Source organism: Alexandromys fortis, unplaced genomic scaffold, assembly GCF_014885135.2.
Source record: "Alexandromys fortis isolate MF-2015 unplaced genomic scaffold, M_Fortis_MF-2015_v1.1 scaffold_87, whole genome shotgun sequence".
NCBI lineage: Eukaryota > Metazoa > Chordata > Mammalia > Rodentia > Cricetidae > Alexandromys > Alexandromys fortis.
Window position 1 is genome coordinate 5,362,056 of NW_026067971.1, and position 15,898 is coordinate 5,377,953.

The following is a 15,898-nucleotide window of genomic DNA, read 5'->3' on the forward strand; positions in this document are numbered from 1 at the left end:
GAGGGCAGTTTGGCAGCGGGTTCCGCACTGGGGTCAGAATCCATGGATTTCCCCATCCGTGGGATTGCGTTAGGTTTACCGTGCTAGGCATAAGTTCCCTCGTGTGGAGCAGACCTCGAGTCCGGTCAGACAGACTTGGTTACCCCCACACCCATGGCGCCGCTGTTGCTCCAGCAGGCTCGTTCTTCATGGCAGGTCAGCACAGCATGCAGGGCCCAGTCCTGGGTGAGACCATGGCTGTCTTTTCTCACCCAGCAGCTCGCACAGCTTCCTGCACTTTGAAAACGAGCTAGCTGGGAGAGTTTCCCAAATAGTCAAGATTCATTTCTCTGTGTCCTGAAACCAGAGTGTGTGGTGTCTTCAGCAGTGGGGTTTTACCATCTAGTTATAGTGGGCAACTGAGAGCAGTGAGGATAGCCTGTGTCGTTTTAGGTGCCTCTCGGGCACCCCTGACTGGTAACTGGTCGAGGGGTAACCCATGCCTGGCATTGAGATTTTCATTTGGTAATTCACGGGGCTTCATACTTAAAACAGGAAAGATGGCTTCATACTTAAGAACCTTTGCTGCTCTTACAGAGGATCCAAGTTCAGTTCCCAGAGTCCATATGAGCACCCCCGACACACACACAACTCCAGCTTCAGAGGATCTGATGGCATCCTCTGAACACGCAGGCTCCTGCACTTGTGTGCATGTGCCCATGCACATAATTTAAAAACAACAGCTCACATCACTGTGCACCCACACAGGGTATTTCCATTCAAACTTCTTCTTGGGGGGGGGGTGTATTTGTAATAAGCTTACAAACTATATGTTTTCATGAAACTTCTCCATACATTCTTAGTTTGGGTTAAGTACCCACACATACACATAATCCATTTACCTTCACCTTCCTGTTCCCACAGTTAATGCAGAGACTCATAACTGGTCACAGCCCTGAGAATAAGTGACCGTGAACACTCAGCCATAGATGGGACATCTATATCAACCCCCCCCACACACACACACAAACATGCCTGAACATCCTGGGAAAACCATGGAAGTGGGGCAGAAAGAATGCACGAGCTGGAGGATGGAGAAGAGTGTGTGAAACTCTGTCCCTTAGCTGCAACACTGCACATACGGCCTGCCGGCAGTGGTCACCTGTTCAGGACATACGCAAGGCCAAGCCAGTTAAAATCCCAGCATGGACGGCTGGGGCTCATGTGGCGCCACCCTAGCTAAAAAGCTGTTGGCAGTTAGTGACTGGGAGGGAGAAGCACATTTCCTAGGGGATGTTGCCATTGGTGGGGTGTCCATGCCCCAGTAGGCACATGTACGCAACAGAAATTGGACAGAGAGGAGTGGATTATATAGAGAAGAGAGAGGTGGGGAGAGAGAGAGAGAGAGAGAGGGAATGAATGAATGTAGGTTATAGACACAACCAATATATTTTGTATGTATTAATGAAAATTTCAAAGCATAATTGTGTAATTTAAGAAAATCAGTTTAAGAGGTGGACAATACATGAAGGCTTCTCCCCTGCTGTATTTGCGTATCTTGAACTCGGGAATGTGTAGCTGCTTTTTATGCGTTCTGTTATGGAGCCACTGATCTGTTGTTGACAAGAATCTACTCTTGTTTCTCTGAATGGCCTATGGCTGTGTTCATTCAGAATACAGTGCCATTTCATGACTGCCAGAAAGTCACAGATGAAACAAAAGTGAGGCACACCCACCCAGTGATGTTGGCAGTCAGGATGGAATCTAAATGCTAGACTAAGTTTGACAGCCTTTGGGCCATGGTAAATAAATAGAGAAGAATGTTAACTCCAGGCAAGAAAGTGTCAGTGTTGTCCGGGATGCAGTTCTGTGCTGGTGAGCATACGCTGTGTTAGGAAATCATTGCACAAGGCCAGCATTTCTGGTGTGTGCATGTCTGTGTACTGCGCATGTGTGCACAAGGTGGCCACAGAACAACCTCAGGTTTTATTCTGAGGTACTATCCACCTTTTAAAGTTAGATCTCACTGGTTTGGAGCCCCTCAAGTAGATGGAGCCACCTTCTTGTCTATCTGTAGTGCCTAAAACTGGGATTGAAAGCGACCTTACCACACTGGGCTTTTCTCATGGGTTCTGGGCATGGAATGCAGGTTCTCATGCTTGCAAGGCAAATACCACACAGACCAAGTTGTGGCCCCAGCCCCACTTACCAATGTTTTTAATCAAAGGACTGAATGATATCTTCAAGCGGTGAGCATTGAGTGCAGTTAGAACAAGTGGCATTTAAAACCTGTGCAGGCTGAGCATATCCTCAACCACCAAACAGCACCCCAGCTTGCAATATAAGCAGACATAGACTGCAAAAGTTTATGTTTCTAACATTGGAGTATCAGACCCTTTTGAATTATTTAAAATATCTTACTAGGAGGAGTAGAGAGCTGGCCCAGCAAGGAAAGCACTTGCCTCATTTCTTAGTTAGGGTTCCTATTGCTGTGAAGAGACACCATGACCGCAGCAACTCTTACAAAGGAAAACATTTAATTGGGGATCACTTAGTTTCAGAGGTTTAGTCCATTATCATCATGGCAGGAAGCATGGCAACGTATAGACAGACATGGTGCTAGCGAAGGAACTGAGACTTCTACATCTTGACTCTCAGGCAACAGGAAGTGAACTGTCTCACTGGATATGGCTTGCGCATATATGAGACCTCAGCACCCACCTCCACAGGGACACGCTTCGTCCAACAAGGCCACACCTCCTAATAGTGCTGCCCCTCTGGGGACCATTGTCTTTGAGACCAGCACACCTCACAAGCTTTGTTTTCTTCGTTAACCGTTATTTCCCACAGTAAAGTGTGATACCTAGGAGACACCTCCGCCAAGCGCTCAGGGAGTCTCACGTGCTGAGTGTTTCAGACCCTTGCTTTTTCAAGGAAAGCCATCAAGACAGAGCAGGGAGCCTCTGCCTTGGTAGCTCATGGAACCCACTAGCCCAGACCTGTGAGATCAGCATTTTGTGATGCTAACCTGTCATTTGCCTTTGTCGCTGAGGATGCAAAATGAGTAGTGTGGAAGGTACTTTTCATAAGTCGAGATCAAGGCCCCAGACTGGAGGGGGAGGAGGATGGTCTTCCTAGGTACACACTGACCAACCTGTTTCCCATGATGTCCCTTTGACTCAGTGTCACTGAATTCTCCCAGTCACCTTGGTGTCATCTGTGCCCATCCAACCATAAAGTCCCCAGGAACCTCTCAGTTGCATCTTGTCCTTGTTCTCTCTGTAAGGTGTCTTCTCAGCTTTGCTCCTGTAGGTATGTACACACATATTTCCTCAAGGAACTTTCTAGACCTGTAAAAAAACTCAAAGTTAGTGTTGTGCCCTCTGTATAATAAAAGTTGGTTTGTTGTGTGGCATGGGTCTTTTGCCTGCAAGTATGTATATGCACTACATGTGTGCAGTGCCCTTGGAGACAGAAAAGGGCATCGGATCCCTTAGAGCTGGAGTTGCAGACCGTTGAGAGCTACCGTGTGGGTGCTGAAAACCTGTCCTCTAGAAGAGCAGCCATGTTCCTAATTGCTGAGTCTGTCTCCCCAGCCCCATACTGAAACCATGTAAGATTGTCAGAACAACAACGAAGGTCCTGGGCCACCGTCCCATAAAAGACAGTGTGGTTGTAAAGATAACCTTGGTGAAATACTCAGTCCATTGCTATTCATGCCGGTCAACCATCGGCCATCTCAGAAGTCTGTAACTAAGGAGATGCTAAAGTAAAACATGAGCTAGGTTTAGTCCAGCCTGAAAGCATTCCATATGTTCCTGTCGATAGCTGGCTTCCTCATGCTGGGCACCCATGGAGCCTCTGCCTTTCTCCAGCATTGATGAACTCAGTGGAGCTGGCTCTAACTGATTAGTTTAGCCTAAAGCAAGGAAGAATGCTGCTTGCCTCCTTGGCTACACCAGCCTGTAGTCAGGGTTGCTACCTGCTTGGCAATCATGCCTGGTGATCTGGGCAGCTGCCTGCCTGCAGGCAGGTCTCATGCCCCTTAAGTGACATTGCACTGTATCTAAAGCCAGCTGGTGCCTCTGCATTGGCCACAAAGGACCTGTAGCTGGGTGAACATTACATTTCAGAAAAGAAAGATACAAAGTATACTCAATGGAGACAACAGGCCACCCTCTAGTCAAGCTTAAAACCTTGCTACCTCCTTGGTTCTAGCCCCCTATGTATCAGCTGATGCCCATCTGATACTCTGGGCTGGTAAGAAGCCCTTATAGTGAGACTCATTGCTACCTCCCTATTGTCCATGTTGTAACTAACTAGTCAGGGTCTCCGAAATAAATATCCACAGTTACATGAAAGCTATTAGCATAGTCCTTGCATTTCCGAACTCACATTTTTGTGAGGCAGTGTTCAGTCTCATGCATTTTAGCCCAAACAGCATGTCACAACACGCTGACTTCAGACCCAGACCCGAGAATCCAGCTGGCATCTCTATTTAGATATTGGGGAAATTTGCAAAAGTGAAAAATACTTCTATCTGATGTTTTGAAACATTTGACTTTTCATAGTAATATATATAGACATGTGATGAGGATTTTTCCCATTCTTGAATTCATAGTCTTGTTGATTGACTTCCATGAGAAACATTCATTAATGTGCAACCAACACTTTTCATATTGTACTTTACTTTTTCATAAATGAATGCATGCTTCAAAAAATTGGTGGTTTTCACATCTAATGTTCAGTATTCAAGAGCATAGCAAACACTTTGTGATTCTCATTACATTTTGAGCATGAAAGGAAGAACAAGGCTGAGAGCCCACTGCTCCGCTATGGCATGTTTTTTCCTTCCTGAAATTGTCTGCTACCTGAGTGAATGAGCCCAGTTCTTTCAAAGGTTTCGGAGACTTGTGAAAGACACAACAACCAAACCCATGAAAGAACCAGTGAGCAACATAAAGTGGACCAGGACACATGTGTAACTAGGACACACGTGTGTAACTAGAACATTGCATGTGTATAACATAGAGTAGACTCAGCTCTCAGGAAGCAGGTAGTGGCTGATGGGGTTAGCCTGGAATTATGTTTCAATAAGATGGAAAACTCACTTCAGTGCTGCTCAGATGTCAAGTAGACAACGGGCTAGCAGAGCTGAGGGCTGAAATTCCCAGCATCATTAATGAATAAACCCAAAAGAGAAAAGCCCGAATTGTTTAAGAAACAGTTGTAGTTGACTGTGGTGGTGCACACCTTATGTCCCAGCACTCGGTAGGTGGATCTCTATGATTTGGAGTCCAGCCTGGTCTACATAGTGTGTTCCAGGACAGCCAGGGCTATGTAGAGAGGCCCTGTCTCAAAACAAAACAAAAAGTATATAGTTCTAAAGCAGCAAGACAGAATGAACATTATGGTAACTTTTCAACACTGTGGCCACCAACAAATCCACAGGAATCCTGGGTCACAGCTCTGAGAATGCGCATCTGAGAGAAGAGACAAAGAGAGCATGCCCATTTCCCTTCCCCAGAACCTCAGGGGCACCATGTGTATTCTGCTGCTGTTGTATACGTAGCAGTAGTTTTTAAACATTTGGAGGAAGGACTGGAGAGGTGGCTCAGCACTGAAGAGCACTTGCTGTTCTTACAGCAGACTCTGGCCCAGTTTCCTCCTCCAGCAACCTCTGAGAGCTACCTCTGAGAGCTCCTCAGGCAGCCTTGGGCCTCACAGCCCCGCCCCAGCTCACAGTGGAATGTATTAGGGCCCAGTCTCATTCAAATGTTCAGGTGTCCACGGTGGGATATGTGTTCGTAGTTGTAGGTGCCACGTCCTGTTGAGGAAACTGCGCTTCCTAACCGCCCCCCATCTCCTTCCCGCCTCCTCTTCCGCAGCTCCCTAGGCTTTGTGAGGATGGTGTGCCTTCAGCGGTCATTTTAATGGAGAATCCATTTTTATGTTCATCTTGTATCACTGGAACAAGCATGCTAGGATAAATCATCTTCGAAAGACCATGGGTCGTGGTTTTAAACACGTTAGTCCAACGCCTGTTTGCCTATTGCTTTGGCGTCTTTGGCGTGAAATCACATCTAGGGAGGAGCACGGGGCAGACAGGGAAAACAGAGAGAGAAGCCAGCACTGGGGTCCCTTCAAGGGACACTCACTGCGACTTAATTTCCTTCTACTGAGCCTGACCTCTTAAAGGTTTTCCTCCTCCCAAAGCACCACAGGCTGGCGGACATCCCTGAATTAACCCTTGGCCTCTAGGGAACACTTACCCAAAGTGTAGCGAGTTTCCAGGATAAACTTAATTCTCAGAATAAAAAATCAGGATGTGTTTAAGATTCACAGTGGAATACAACATGTAAGAAATGGAAAAGGAATTGAAACAAAGGCATTTAGGCAAAAAAGATGTGGAGGAAATCGCACACACGCACGCATGCACGCACACGCACAGTCTACTACAGGACAGTGGCCGTGGAACCACATGGTTTCCCATCTCCCTGGAGTAAGCAAAACACCCACTAATCCGTCCTGGTAAAGCAGTAACAAATGGACCCCATCTCTGTGGCAGCATCTTCATGCTACACTTGAGGGAAATGAGGATCCAGGGAACACCTGGGTTTGTCCACGGAGCACAGAGGCAGCGTGGCTACCAGATGATAACTCAGCTGTCTGCGGCTCTCTTAAGTTCTCCCGATGGTGGTCCCTCACTGGCTCAGGAACACTGTGCGTCTTGGGAGCCCTTTGGCTCCACAAGGTCCTGCTCCTGCGATTCACAAAAGCGCTTCAAATGTTGCTTAAAGAGCACAGAAATGACCTCTGTGATGTCCAGAGAAATGTTACTTCACCAGTGTTCTCTCCTCTCTCAGAACCATGATTCCCGTGACGGAGTTCCGGCAGTTCTCCGAGCAGCAGCCCGCCTTCCGGGTGCTGAAGCCGTGGTGGGATGTGTTCACGGATTACCTCTCGGTGGCCATGCTGATGATCGGAGTGTTCGGATGTACTTTGCAGGTAAGTGCCCGACCCTCTGACTGGAAGCCAAAGAATGCAGCTGAATAGCTGGCTCTTCTGGACTGGGAACGCAGTTTGCTGGTGGGGGATGCCTAGAATAAATACTCGAGGCCCTGGGTTCAATCCCCAGCATTGTACGGGGCAGAAAGTGGGGGTGGAAGGGGTAGGGAGGGAGAGGAGCAAGCTGGCTGCATTGGGGGGGTGAGCTGGCTGCATGAGGGGGCATGTAAGCTGGCTGCTAGGGGGTGAGCTGGCTACATAGGGGTGGGGGTTGCAGGTAACCAACAGGCAGTCTTCTCTAGCTGTCTATGGCATTGGTAATCATGACATAGAGCCTGAAAACTCATTTGCTAAACTTTCATGATGAGATGGAGCTGTGCTACAATTCAAGGAAGCTGCTTGCTCAAGTGAGGGAATTATTGCAATACAAATTGAAGAATTGGCTAGCTAGAGGGTGGGAGCTGGACGGGTACGGGAAGGGCAGGGAGAAGGTGCCGGGGATGGGGAGGAAGCAAAACAAAGAACACAGCATTGGTGGGAAGCCCTCAGAAGGACTACTGCAGATTGGGTGTTCTTTGGATGACGTCAGTGTGGTGCCTGGAAGTGGAAGCATCCAAAGAGAAGGTGGGAGGGAAAGGATGCCCTGAATAGCACTGGAGGGTTCTTGCAGGAGGGATGGGAGGTGTAAGGCCGGGCGGAGAACAGGAGAGTCCCAGGCTCAGGAGGTGTGGGTCACAACAGCAGACAGCTCCCACCCAACTCACCTACTAAGAAAGAGAAAAGTAACATCTGACCCTTAGAAGCCTTAGTTCAGTGGTTAGACACGTGGATGGAAGTTAGAGGCTGTGGGTGGGTAGGACCTTCAGGAAGAACAGCCTGGAAGAGGAAGGAAGAAAGAAAAATCTCTAGAAATAATACAGTGTAGAAATAAAGGCCTTTAAAGATTTGGTATTGTTAATCGTTAAAGTGCGTCCTAACATTGCCTGTGTGTCGGTGTCTTCCTGGACATGTCACTCCTGTGGCAAGTCATTCCTTCCTTGTGCCAGCTCTCAGAAAGGAGCTGGACTTCCCTGTGGGCGGCAGAGCCCTTCTTTAACCCAAGCGATTTGGATCCAGAGTCCTGGTTCTTAGTCCCTAATATCATGCTCCTTGTGCTTTATTTGAACAGTAAAAACATTTTGCTAGCTAGCCTAGTGGTAAGCACTCAGAATCCTAGCACTTGGAAATTGGAACCAGGAGGAGTGGAATCAAGGGCATCCTTAGCAATGTAATGAGTTCCAGGCTAGCCTGAGCTGTGCGAAACCATGTCTCAAAACAAACAAACACACTTTCCTTCTCCCCACCAGCTCAGAATAGAATACCAAGGAGAAACCAAAGGCTAAAACAGAGGGAAAACATAGATTAATTCATAAATAAAATAACCTGTGTGCCAGGCTCTGCTCTACTAAGAATTGACAGTGGAGGAAGGAAGAGGGAGACAGAAACCTCTGGCTGGCGAGGTGACTCAGCAGGGAAGGGCACTTGCTGCCGAGCCTGACCAGCGAGCAGAGCTGGATCCTCGGAAGCCAAGGTAGAAGAGTCCTGACTTCAACTGTGCTATTCCTGCAGCGCGTGCGAGAGCACGTGCGCTGAGTCATCAGAATGCGCCTCGAGCTGAGGGGAAGGAAACAGGAAAACAAGCCAGTGAGTCAGTTATAAACCAAGAGGCGATAGATACATGCAAGACCTCCAGTGCGTTCCGAAAGGTTCCACCACACCTGGTGTTCCCTGTTTGTTCTCACATTATATGGATCTTAGCAACCGCAGCAAATCTTTTTTTTTTCCTTTCCCTGTTAAACTGAGACTTCTCTTGGGGCTTTCAAGTTATCCATCGCTTCTTCTGGTACTCAGAGGTCATTTTGAGTTTTATTTTATTAAATAAAATGTATTCATTATATTTTATGAAAATATGAATTACAGGACTGCAAGTGGCGAGATGCTCCCACAGTCACCCTGAAAACCAAGGCCATGACTAAGCAATAAATACCACACTGCTCAGTGTGACGTGCGATTTAAAATGTATGAATCACTTACTTCTGAAATTTCCGTTTAATATTTTAGGACCATAATCGACAGTGGGTAGCCAAAACCACAGAATTGCAATTTATGGATAAAATGCAACTGTTAGAAAAAATTAGAATGCAGGAAGGGCAACAGAAAACTCCGGCACTCAGACGGGAGAAAGACCCAGGGGAAGTCATCAAGTATGGGTTTGGGCCAAGGAGTGGAAGATGGGCAGGAACAGGTAGCTGGAAGGAGCACTCTAGGCTAAAGTTGGAGACAGGGGCATAGAGACATGCTAGACCCTCACTTCCCGAAGTTGTATTTCTTCACTCCTCATCCTTCTGTTCCCCTGGAGACCTGATACAGGTAAAGTTTCGATTCTGTTTCTGGGCAGCAGCACTTAGATTCTAAGTGACCACTGATTGGTCAGCTTGTCTAAGCTGAAAGAGCAATACATGCCTGACAGGGAGCCATAATGCTGGACTTCTCTGACTTGGAGGAAGCGTGTGTGTCCAAGCAGAGGTATAGACTGTCCTGTCATATACGCCTGGCAAGAGGGAGAAGGGAGATGTTCAGAGACCAGTGTGGACCACTCCACCAACAGACTTTGCGCGTAGATTCTCTGTCAAGGACAAAGCTCAGGGCTTAAAGCTGTAGATACAAGCTGCCGCTTAGTCCTTTCTGTAAGTGATTCCAGTACCATGTGAGATGAGGAAACCCCTGACAGGGACCCAAGCAAGCAAAGGTTTCCCTGGCACAGTAAATCCAGTACCATGTGAGATGAGGAAGCCCCTGACAGGGACCCAAGCAAGCAAAGGTTTCCCTGGCACAGTAAAGGTAACGCTGGCACCTGAGAGGTTAACAGCAGTCACGTCGCGTAGAGCTTTGTCAACTTCTGAGGGTGGCTTTGCTCAAATGAAATAGGACCCACTTGGACCATCCCAAGTAGAGGGTTTTCAAGAGGTGGTATTATCTGTCTGTTTATCTATCTGTTTGTCCATCCGTCCATCTATCCATCCATCCACCATCCATCCATCCATCTTTTTTTTATTCTTTCTACTTACCTACCTACCTACGTATCTATTTGTTTTGGTTCTTTTGAGACAGGGTCTCACTATGTAGCCCTGGCTGTCCTGGAACTCACTCTGTGGAGCAGGCTGACCTTGAACTCACAGAGCTGTGCTGCCTGTGCCTACCAAGTGCTGGGATTAAAGGTGTGTGCTACCACACCTGACATGCCGTGGTATTTTAACAAGACCACTCCAACTGTGGAAAATCAGTGTAAGCCCAGGCAAGGTGGCGTGCTTCTAATCTCAGCATGCAAGGGTCTGAAGGATCACAAGCCCAAGGCCAGGAAGCAAGTTTCAGACCAGTCAGAGCTCCGTAGTGAGAGTGTCTCATAAACTCAAGCGTTGGAGGTGCGGCTTGCCCTTGTCTAGATAGAAGAGAGAGCGAGCAAGACCTGGGCACTTTCGCATGGGAGCTCGGGGTGCAGTCCAGGTGCAAAGGAAGGGAGCATGCATCCCTTGGTTACTTGGAAGCCAGTACAGTAATCCAGATATTAACCTAGTGCCTCAGACCAGACTGGGAGCAGTCGCCATGGGTGTATCGAGGGAAGCAGGCCAAGCGTTTCTGGATGATTGAACGTTAAATGTGAGGACAAAAGTGATGGCAATGTCTCTAAGGTTTTCAGACTGGAGCTACTGAAAAGGTTCAGTTTTGAGCATGTTACGTCCGAGTTACATGTTAGGCACCCGGGTTGTGATATTGAGTGCATAGGTGGCTGTGTGAAGGGTGGTCAGGAAGGGATGGAGACAGATGCAGACTCACAGCCAAGCACTAGGCGGAGATGGGAGATCCTGCAGAGGGGGAGGAGAGAGGAGTGTAGGGAATACTCATCTCTAGGAGTGAGGACATGGTGGGTCCAGGTAGAAGGGTCCCCCTTGATTGGGGCAGGAAACCCCTTGACTGGGAGCATCAGCTACCAGAAGGGAACGACGATGTCTTTTATTTGGAAGGGACACGGAAAGATGGGCCTTTGTGGATTGGTTTCTCTGTGGTATAAAAGGAAACACATCTGGGGAGACTTGTGGCTTGGCTGCGGATGACAGGAAATGGTACTGAAGGAAGTAGTGCCATGCCGACCTCAAAGAATGGGACAAAGATTAGCAATGGCCACTTTGGGAAGTAAAGGAAGGTGCCTGGGTCAACAGGAAGACTGCACATCTATTTCTGACTGTGAGGAGCTCCAACACTGAGTAGGAGCTTCCTAACAAAACCACATTCCAGGGTTTCCAGGGCTGGAGAGAGAACAGAAAAGAGAACTCAGAAATCCAGGAGAAGTAGCCCTTCTCTGGAAACCAAATCAGAAGAGAATATGTCCACCAAAATATCTGTAGTGCAACTGGGGGTCGGCTCGTTTAGCAGAATGCTTGTCTAGCATGCTCAAAGCCCTGGGTTCCATCCCCAGCACCACATAGACCAGGCTTGGAGAGGTGGAGGCAGGAATGTTGAAATAGGAAGCGGCGGGGCTGTGTCCCCAACACCCCGGCCGCTTGGCTAGCTCATGCCCGAAATAACAACACACAAACTGTATTCATTGAAACACTGCTTGGCCCATGAACTCTAGCCCTTACAGGCTAACTCTTGCACCTGGACTAGCCCATTTCTAATGTGTGTAAGCACCCCAAGGTGCGCTTACCGGGAAGATTCTAGCCTACATCCATCCTGCGTTGGAGGAGCTTCATTGCGTGCATCTGCCTGGGATGGCATGGCGTCTCTCCGGGAGCAGAGCAGAGTCTGACCTCACTTCCTCTTCCGCCCAGAATTCTATTCTGTTTTCTCCTCCCAACAATGTTCTAACCTATGAGGGGCAAGCAGTTTCTTTATTGCTCAGCCAATGAAATCAACAGATTGATATGACACTCCCACATTACAGGAAGATCAAATTCAAGGGCATCCTCGGCTATGTAACAAGTGCAAGCCCAGCCTGGGCTACATGAGAACATCTCTCAAAAAATAAAGTAGTGTCTCCAATGGGCATCACTCAGGAGAGGTGTCTGAAGTGTCGGAGGCTTGGGGGAGGGGCTGGTCAAGCATACTTTAAGCCTCCTCTTTTTTTACAAGATGACAGTATCTGTCTGCAGCAGATCCCCTTCCTGTATTGTGCAGAAGCCCTCGGAGTACCCAGGACCACCCACCCCTGCTTTTGTGACTCCCAGAAGATAAGTTAACTAGCCTGGACCTTCTGCACATGTTGTTTAATCTTTACAGCCCTTGAGGAGGAATCTGATGCCAGTGGACCAGATACAGTGTAGTCTGAGATGCCACTGTTCCGAGAAGTGAGAACATCGCATCGCTTTACCAAGTCTGCAGAGTTCTGAACTCATTCCGACACAGCCCAGCCCAAACCCCAGTGTCAGCAGTCTGAAGATCTTGAGGATAAATAAAGTGACCCTTTGCAGCGTGTGCACCTCAATGACTCGTGAGAATATTTAGCGTGGTGCTGGCATCTCAGTCACAGGAAGTTAAGAACTTGAAGAGAAGACGATCTAGTGAATTCTCAAATAGTATGAAAATGGGAAGAAAAGCCAGCATAAGCAGGAAGCAGCCTGGTCATCCACAGTGTCGGAGGCTCGGGTGCCATCTTGAGGGCGGAGTCAAGGCTAGTCAGCTTCCTGTTTGTGGTTTACAGTAGAAGAATCCCTTTAGCCAGAATGCTAGCAGCACTGCTACTGAGCAGCCTGTAAGCCATCCGCACTCGAATCCATATGGACTTCTAGTATGAGCCTGTAGCAAGAGAAATCCTGTTTCTTAGATAAGGATTTGGAAGGATAAAAGTTGGGATGGCTTGCCCAGCTGAGAAGTGGGTATAGGCAGAAGCTAACCAGCTCTCAGGACCCCTCTCTCTAGCCCAGTGGGTCTCCTAATGCTGCAACCTCTTAATACAGTTCCTCATTTTGTGGTGACCCCAACCATAAAATGATTTAGCTGCTACTTCGTGATTGTAATTTTGCTACTGTTGTGAATCATAGTGTAAGTATCTGATATGGAGGGCATGCTACCTTTAAGGGGTCAAGACCCTCAGGTTGAGAACCCCTGCTCTAGCTCATACATATACCCTGTGGAATATTCGCCCTGTACACACTGGTGTGGAATATTGGGGGAGGGGTGTACACATGTCCAAACTTCACTGTATAAAACTATATTTAAAACAAAAAGCAGAAAGTGGTAATGGGGGGACATGAGGCCAGTGCGGGGATATGAAGTTACAGAGTGTCTGTCTTGCGGATTCAATTTTTTTTAAAGACTGTTCACTGTTGTCTGCTATAATAGCTAGCTTCTGCATTAAAGAAACCCGGGCGGGGGGGGGCTGCAATAAATTATTAAAGAAGGATTTAAAAGCGCCCGGGAGCCGCTCCGCCATGGGCATGCTGTTGCTGGGAAAGTGTTCTCCATATGCTCCCATTCAGGCCCTGCGTGCAGCGGGAATCCTCTGACACTGGCTTAGTAACTGACAAATCCTAAAACACAAAAGGGCCTCTGTGCAGCTCGCATTCCTTTCCCGTCTCCATGGCGATAATAAACCAGCTAAAAGGTGCTTAGTGCCTGGCTGCTCCCCATGAAGAAGGAAGATGCAGGCGTCTCTGGCCTCCCTTACGAAACAGATTAATTCCTAGGTTAGAACACACAGCAGGGCTAAATCCACAGAGGTTGGGCCGTTCACTGACAATGGAGTAATAACCCTGCCGCCCGAGCCTCTTGAAAACTGCTTCCTCTGTGACCAGTCATGCTTGCTTGTGTTTGCCCCTAAAATATACTGTCCACATGGTATAGCACTGGGGAGTGACATCATCTATAAAGCGGCTATTGGTTAGGCTCTTTCCTGCCCTGAAACGCAAAACTTAGAATCAACTCTTGTCTTATTTGTCTGACAAATATTTACTCATTTCTAAGCAAGTAGCTATTTCAAAACTACAGTGGCAGAAAAGCATGTGGAAATAGCATTCCTTACGTGACACCAGTCCGCAGAAGAAACAGGAATCAATTCTTCATAAGCCAAGAGAGTCTAGGAGTATGTGTATCCTATTCCTGTACGGACATTCACCCTCAAGGACCCACAGGATAAACACCCAGCCTTGTGCTATCAACAGCTCTATTCAGACGCTCGGCACCCTCGGGAAAGCAGACCAAATCCTGAAAGGTCAGTCCGCTGCTTCCTGGAAAAACAGATTATTTTAGATTTCAATGACTCCAGGTTATCTTGTAAACCAAATGCAGGGCAGCCGACGGCAGCCTGGTACAAATATAGAGTGAGCAGTTAGGGACCAGAAACAGGAATTGGGGGATGCAAGTCCCGGGAACCCCCAGGGACCTGCCCTGTGATTGTTACACAGGAACGGTATTTCCTGCTCTCCAGATTGGGTGGGGCCACGGGAGAATTATTTCAATGACTTGAGACCATTTTCCAAGATATTTCAGTGGGTTTAGTCTGAGCACTGGGGGAGGGGGGTGTCGGTCCGAGCACTGAGAGGGGGCAGGTTAGTCCAAGCACTGAGGCAAACCAGCCGACAGGTTCATGCTGTCAGCTTGCACAGCAGAGTTGTGGGGGCCACTTTGGTTTCTGGTTCACGTGGAAGTTCATCTCTACTTCTCTATCAAGCTATGGCAAAGGACTTTGGGTAAAAATGCTCACAGGCAGCTCCCGGAGAGTCCAGGCAGGAGAAGTCATGAACTTCGGAGTGATTTCACAGAACTTCGTTTGAATGCTGTCCTCTGAATTTTGCTTTTGCTATAGGTGAAGCCCAAAAGTTCTTACACAGCCTTAGTTTAAGGTGAAGTTCAATATCCTGGAAAATATCAGAAGCATCAATAAGCAGATTTAAAATAAGACTTCAGTTGGGTGTAGAGACTCAGACTGGGCTCACACTTGGGAGCTGAGGCAGGTATCATACACTTGATGCCAGCCTGGGTACAGAGACCTTGTCTGCAAGAGAAAAAAAAAAAAAACAAAGACCTCATCTAAGATACGTATAAATTTCTCTGTACCCACATCTATGTGACCATTCTACTTGGGACTTTGGGGCTGTTAGATAAACATCATTTCAGCTGTGAGATTTGTATCAAAGGGTCTTCCTGTGTGCCGTGACTGTAGAGAACCTTGAAGGCAACATGATTCCAAAGCCCCGCTCCACCCTGCTGTGGAAATCTTGCCGCCTTAGGACTTGGTCTCAGTTGAACTTAGGACAGTTCAATGTACTTGGTCTCGCTTGGGACTTTGCTTCTCTTCTTCTCACTGTGACAACTTAAAAGTCCAGGGAGTTCCTGGCACCCAGAGTAAAGTATGAGCTGCCTTTCATCTCTCTCTCGGATTTGGCAAAGGGCAGGAATGCAGGTGCTGTTCTTAGACCCTCTGGTACCATGCATTGCCAGACAGTGAATAATTCCCCTTTCCCTCAACATTGTAGATTGATATTATTTTGTTGCTTGTTTCTTTGGCGGGGGTGGTTGGGAGTTGAGACAGGGTATTTCTCTGTGTAACAGCCCTGGCTGTCCTGGAACTCTCTTTATAGACTAGGCTAGCCTTGAACCCACAGAGATCCGCCTGCCTCTGCCTCCTGAGTGCTGGGATTAAAGGTGTGTGCCACTACGCCCAGCGCCTACTATCTCCTAATATATCTTTTCCATCGAATCACAAGGTGCTGACAGAATACCTTGCTTTTCTCTGTGTGAGACCAAAGAGATTTACCATGTGTTTAGTCTCTGTTGCTGTTTGTGTGTGTGAGTCCTTAAACCCGCTATTTAAAGATCTGGATCAGCTCCATGTGGTAGTTCATGTCGGCCCAGCTCTTAGAGGGCAGAGACGGGG

The 15,898-nt window shown here is 47.8% G+C and overlaps 1 protein-coding gene across 4 annotated transcripts in view; it reads left to right on the top strand.

Moving 5' to 3' along the window:
• The window catches only part of Lrrc8c (leucine rich repeat containing 8 VRAC subunit C), a 79,973-nt gene that overhangs the window by 42,190 nt on the left and 21,885 nt on the right, over positions 1-15,898 (top strand). For all 4 annotated transcript variants that reach the window (XR_007594237.1, XM_050155782.1, XM_050155781.1 and 1 more), the window contains one exon: positions 6,846-6,987. Coding sequence is in view for 3 of the 4 variants with exons in the window: in XM_050155782.1 (XP_050011739.1) it covers positions 6,850-6,987 (138 nt within the window). In the remaining variant the exon portion in view is untranslated. The remainder of the gene's footprint in view (positions 1-6,845; positions 6,988-15,898) is intronic.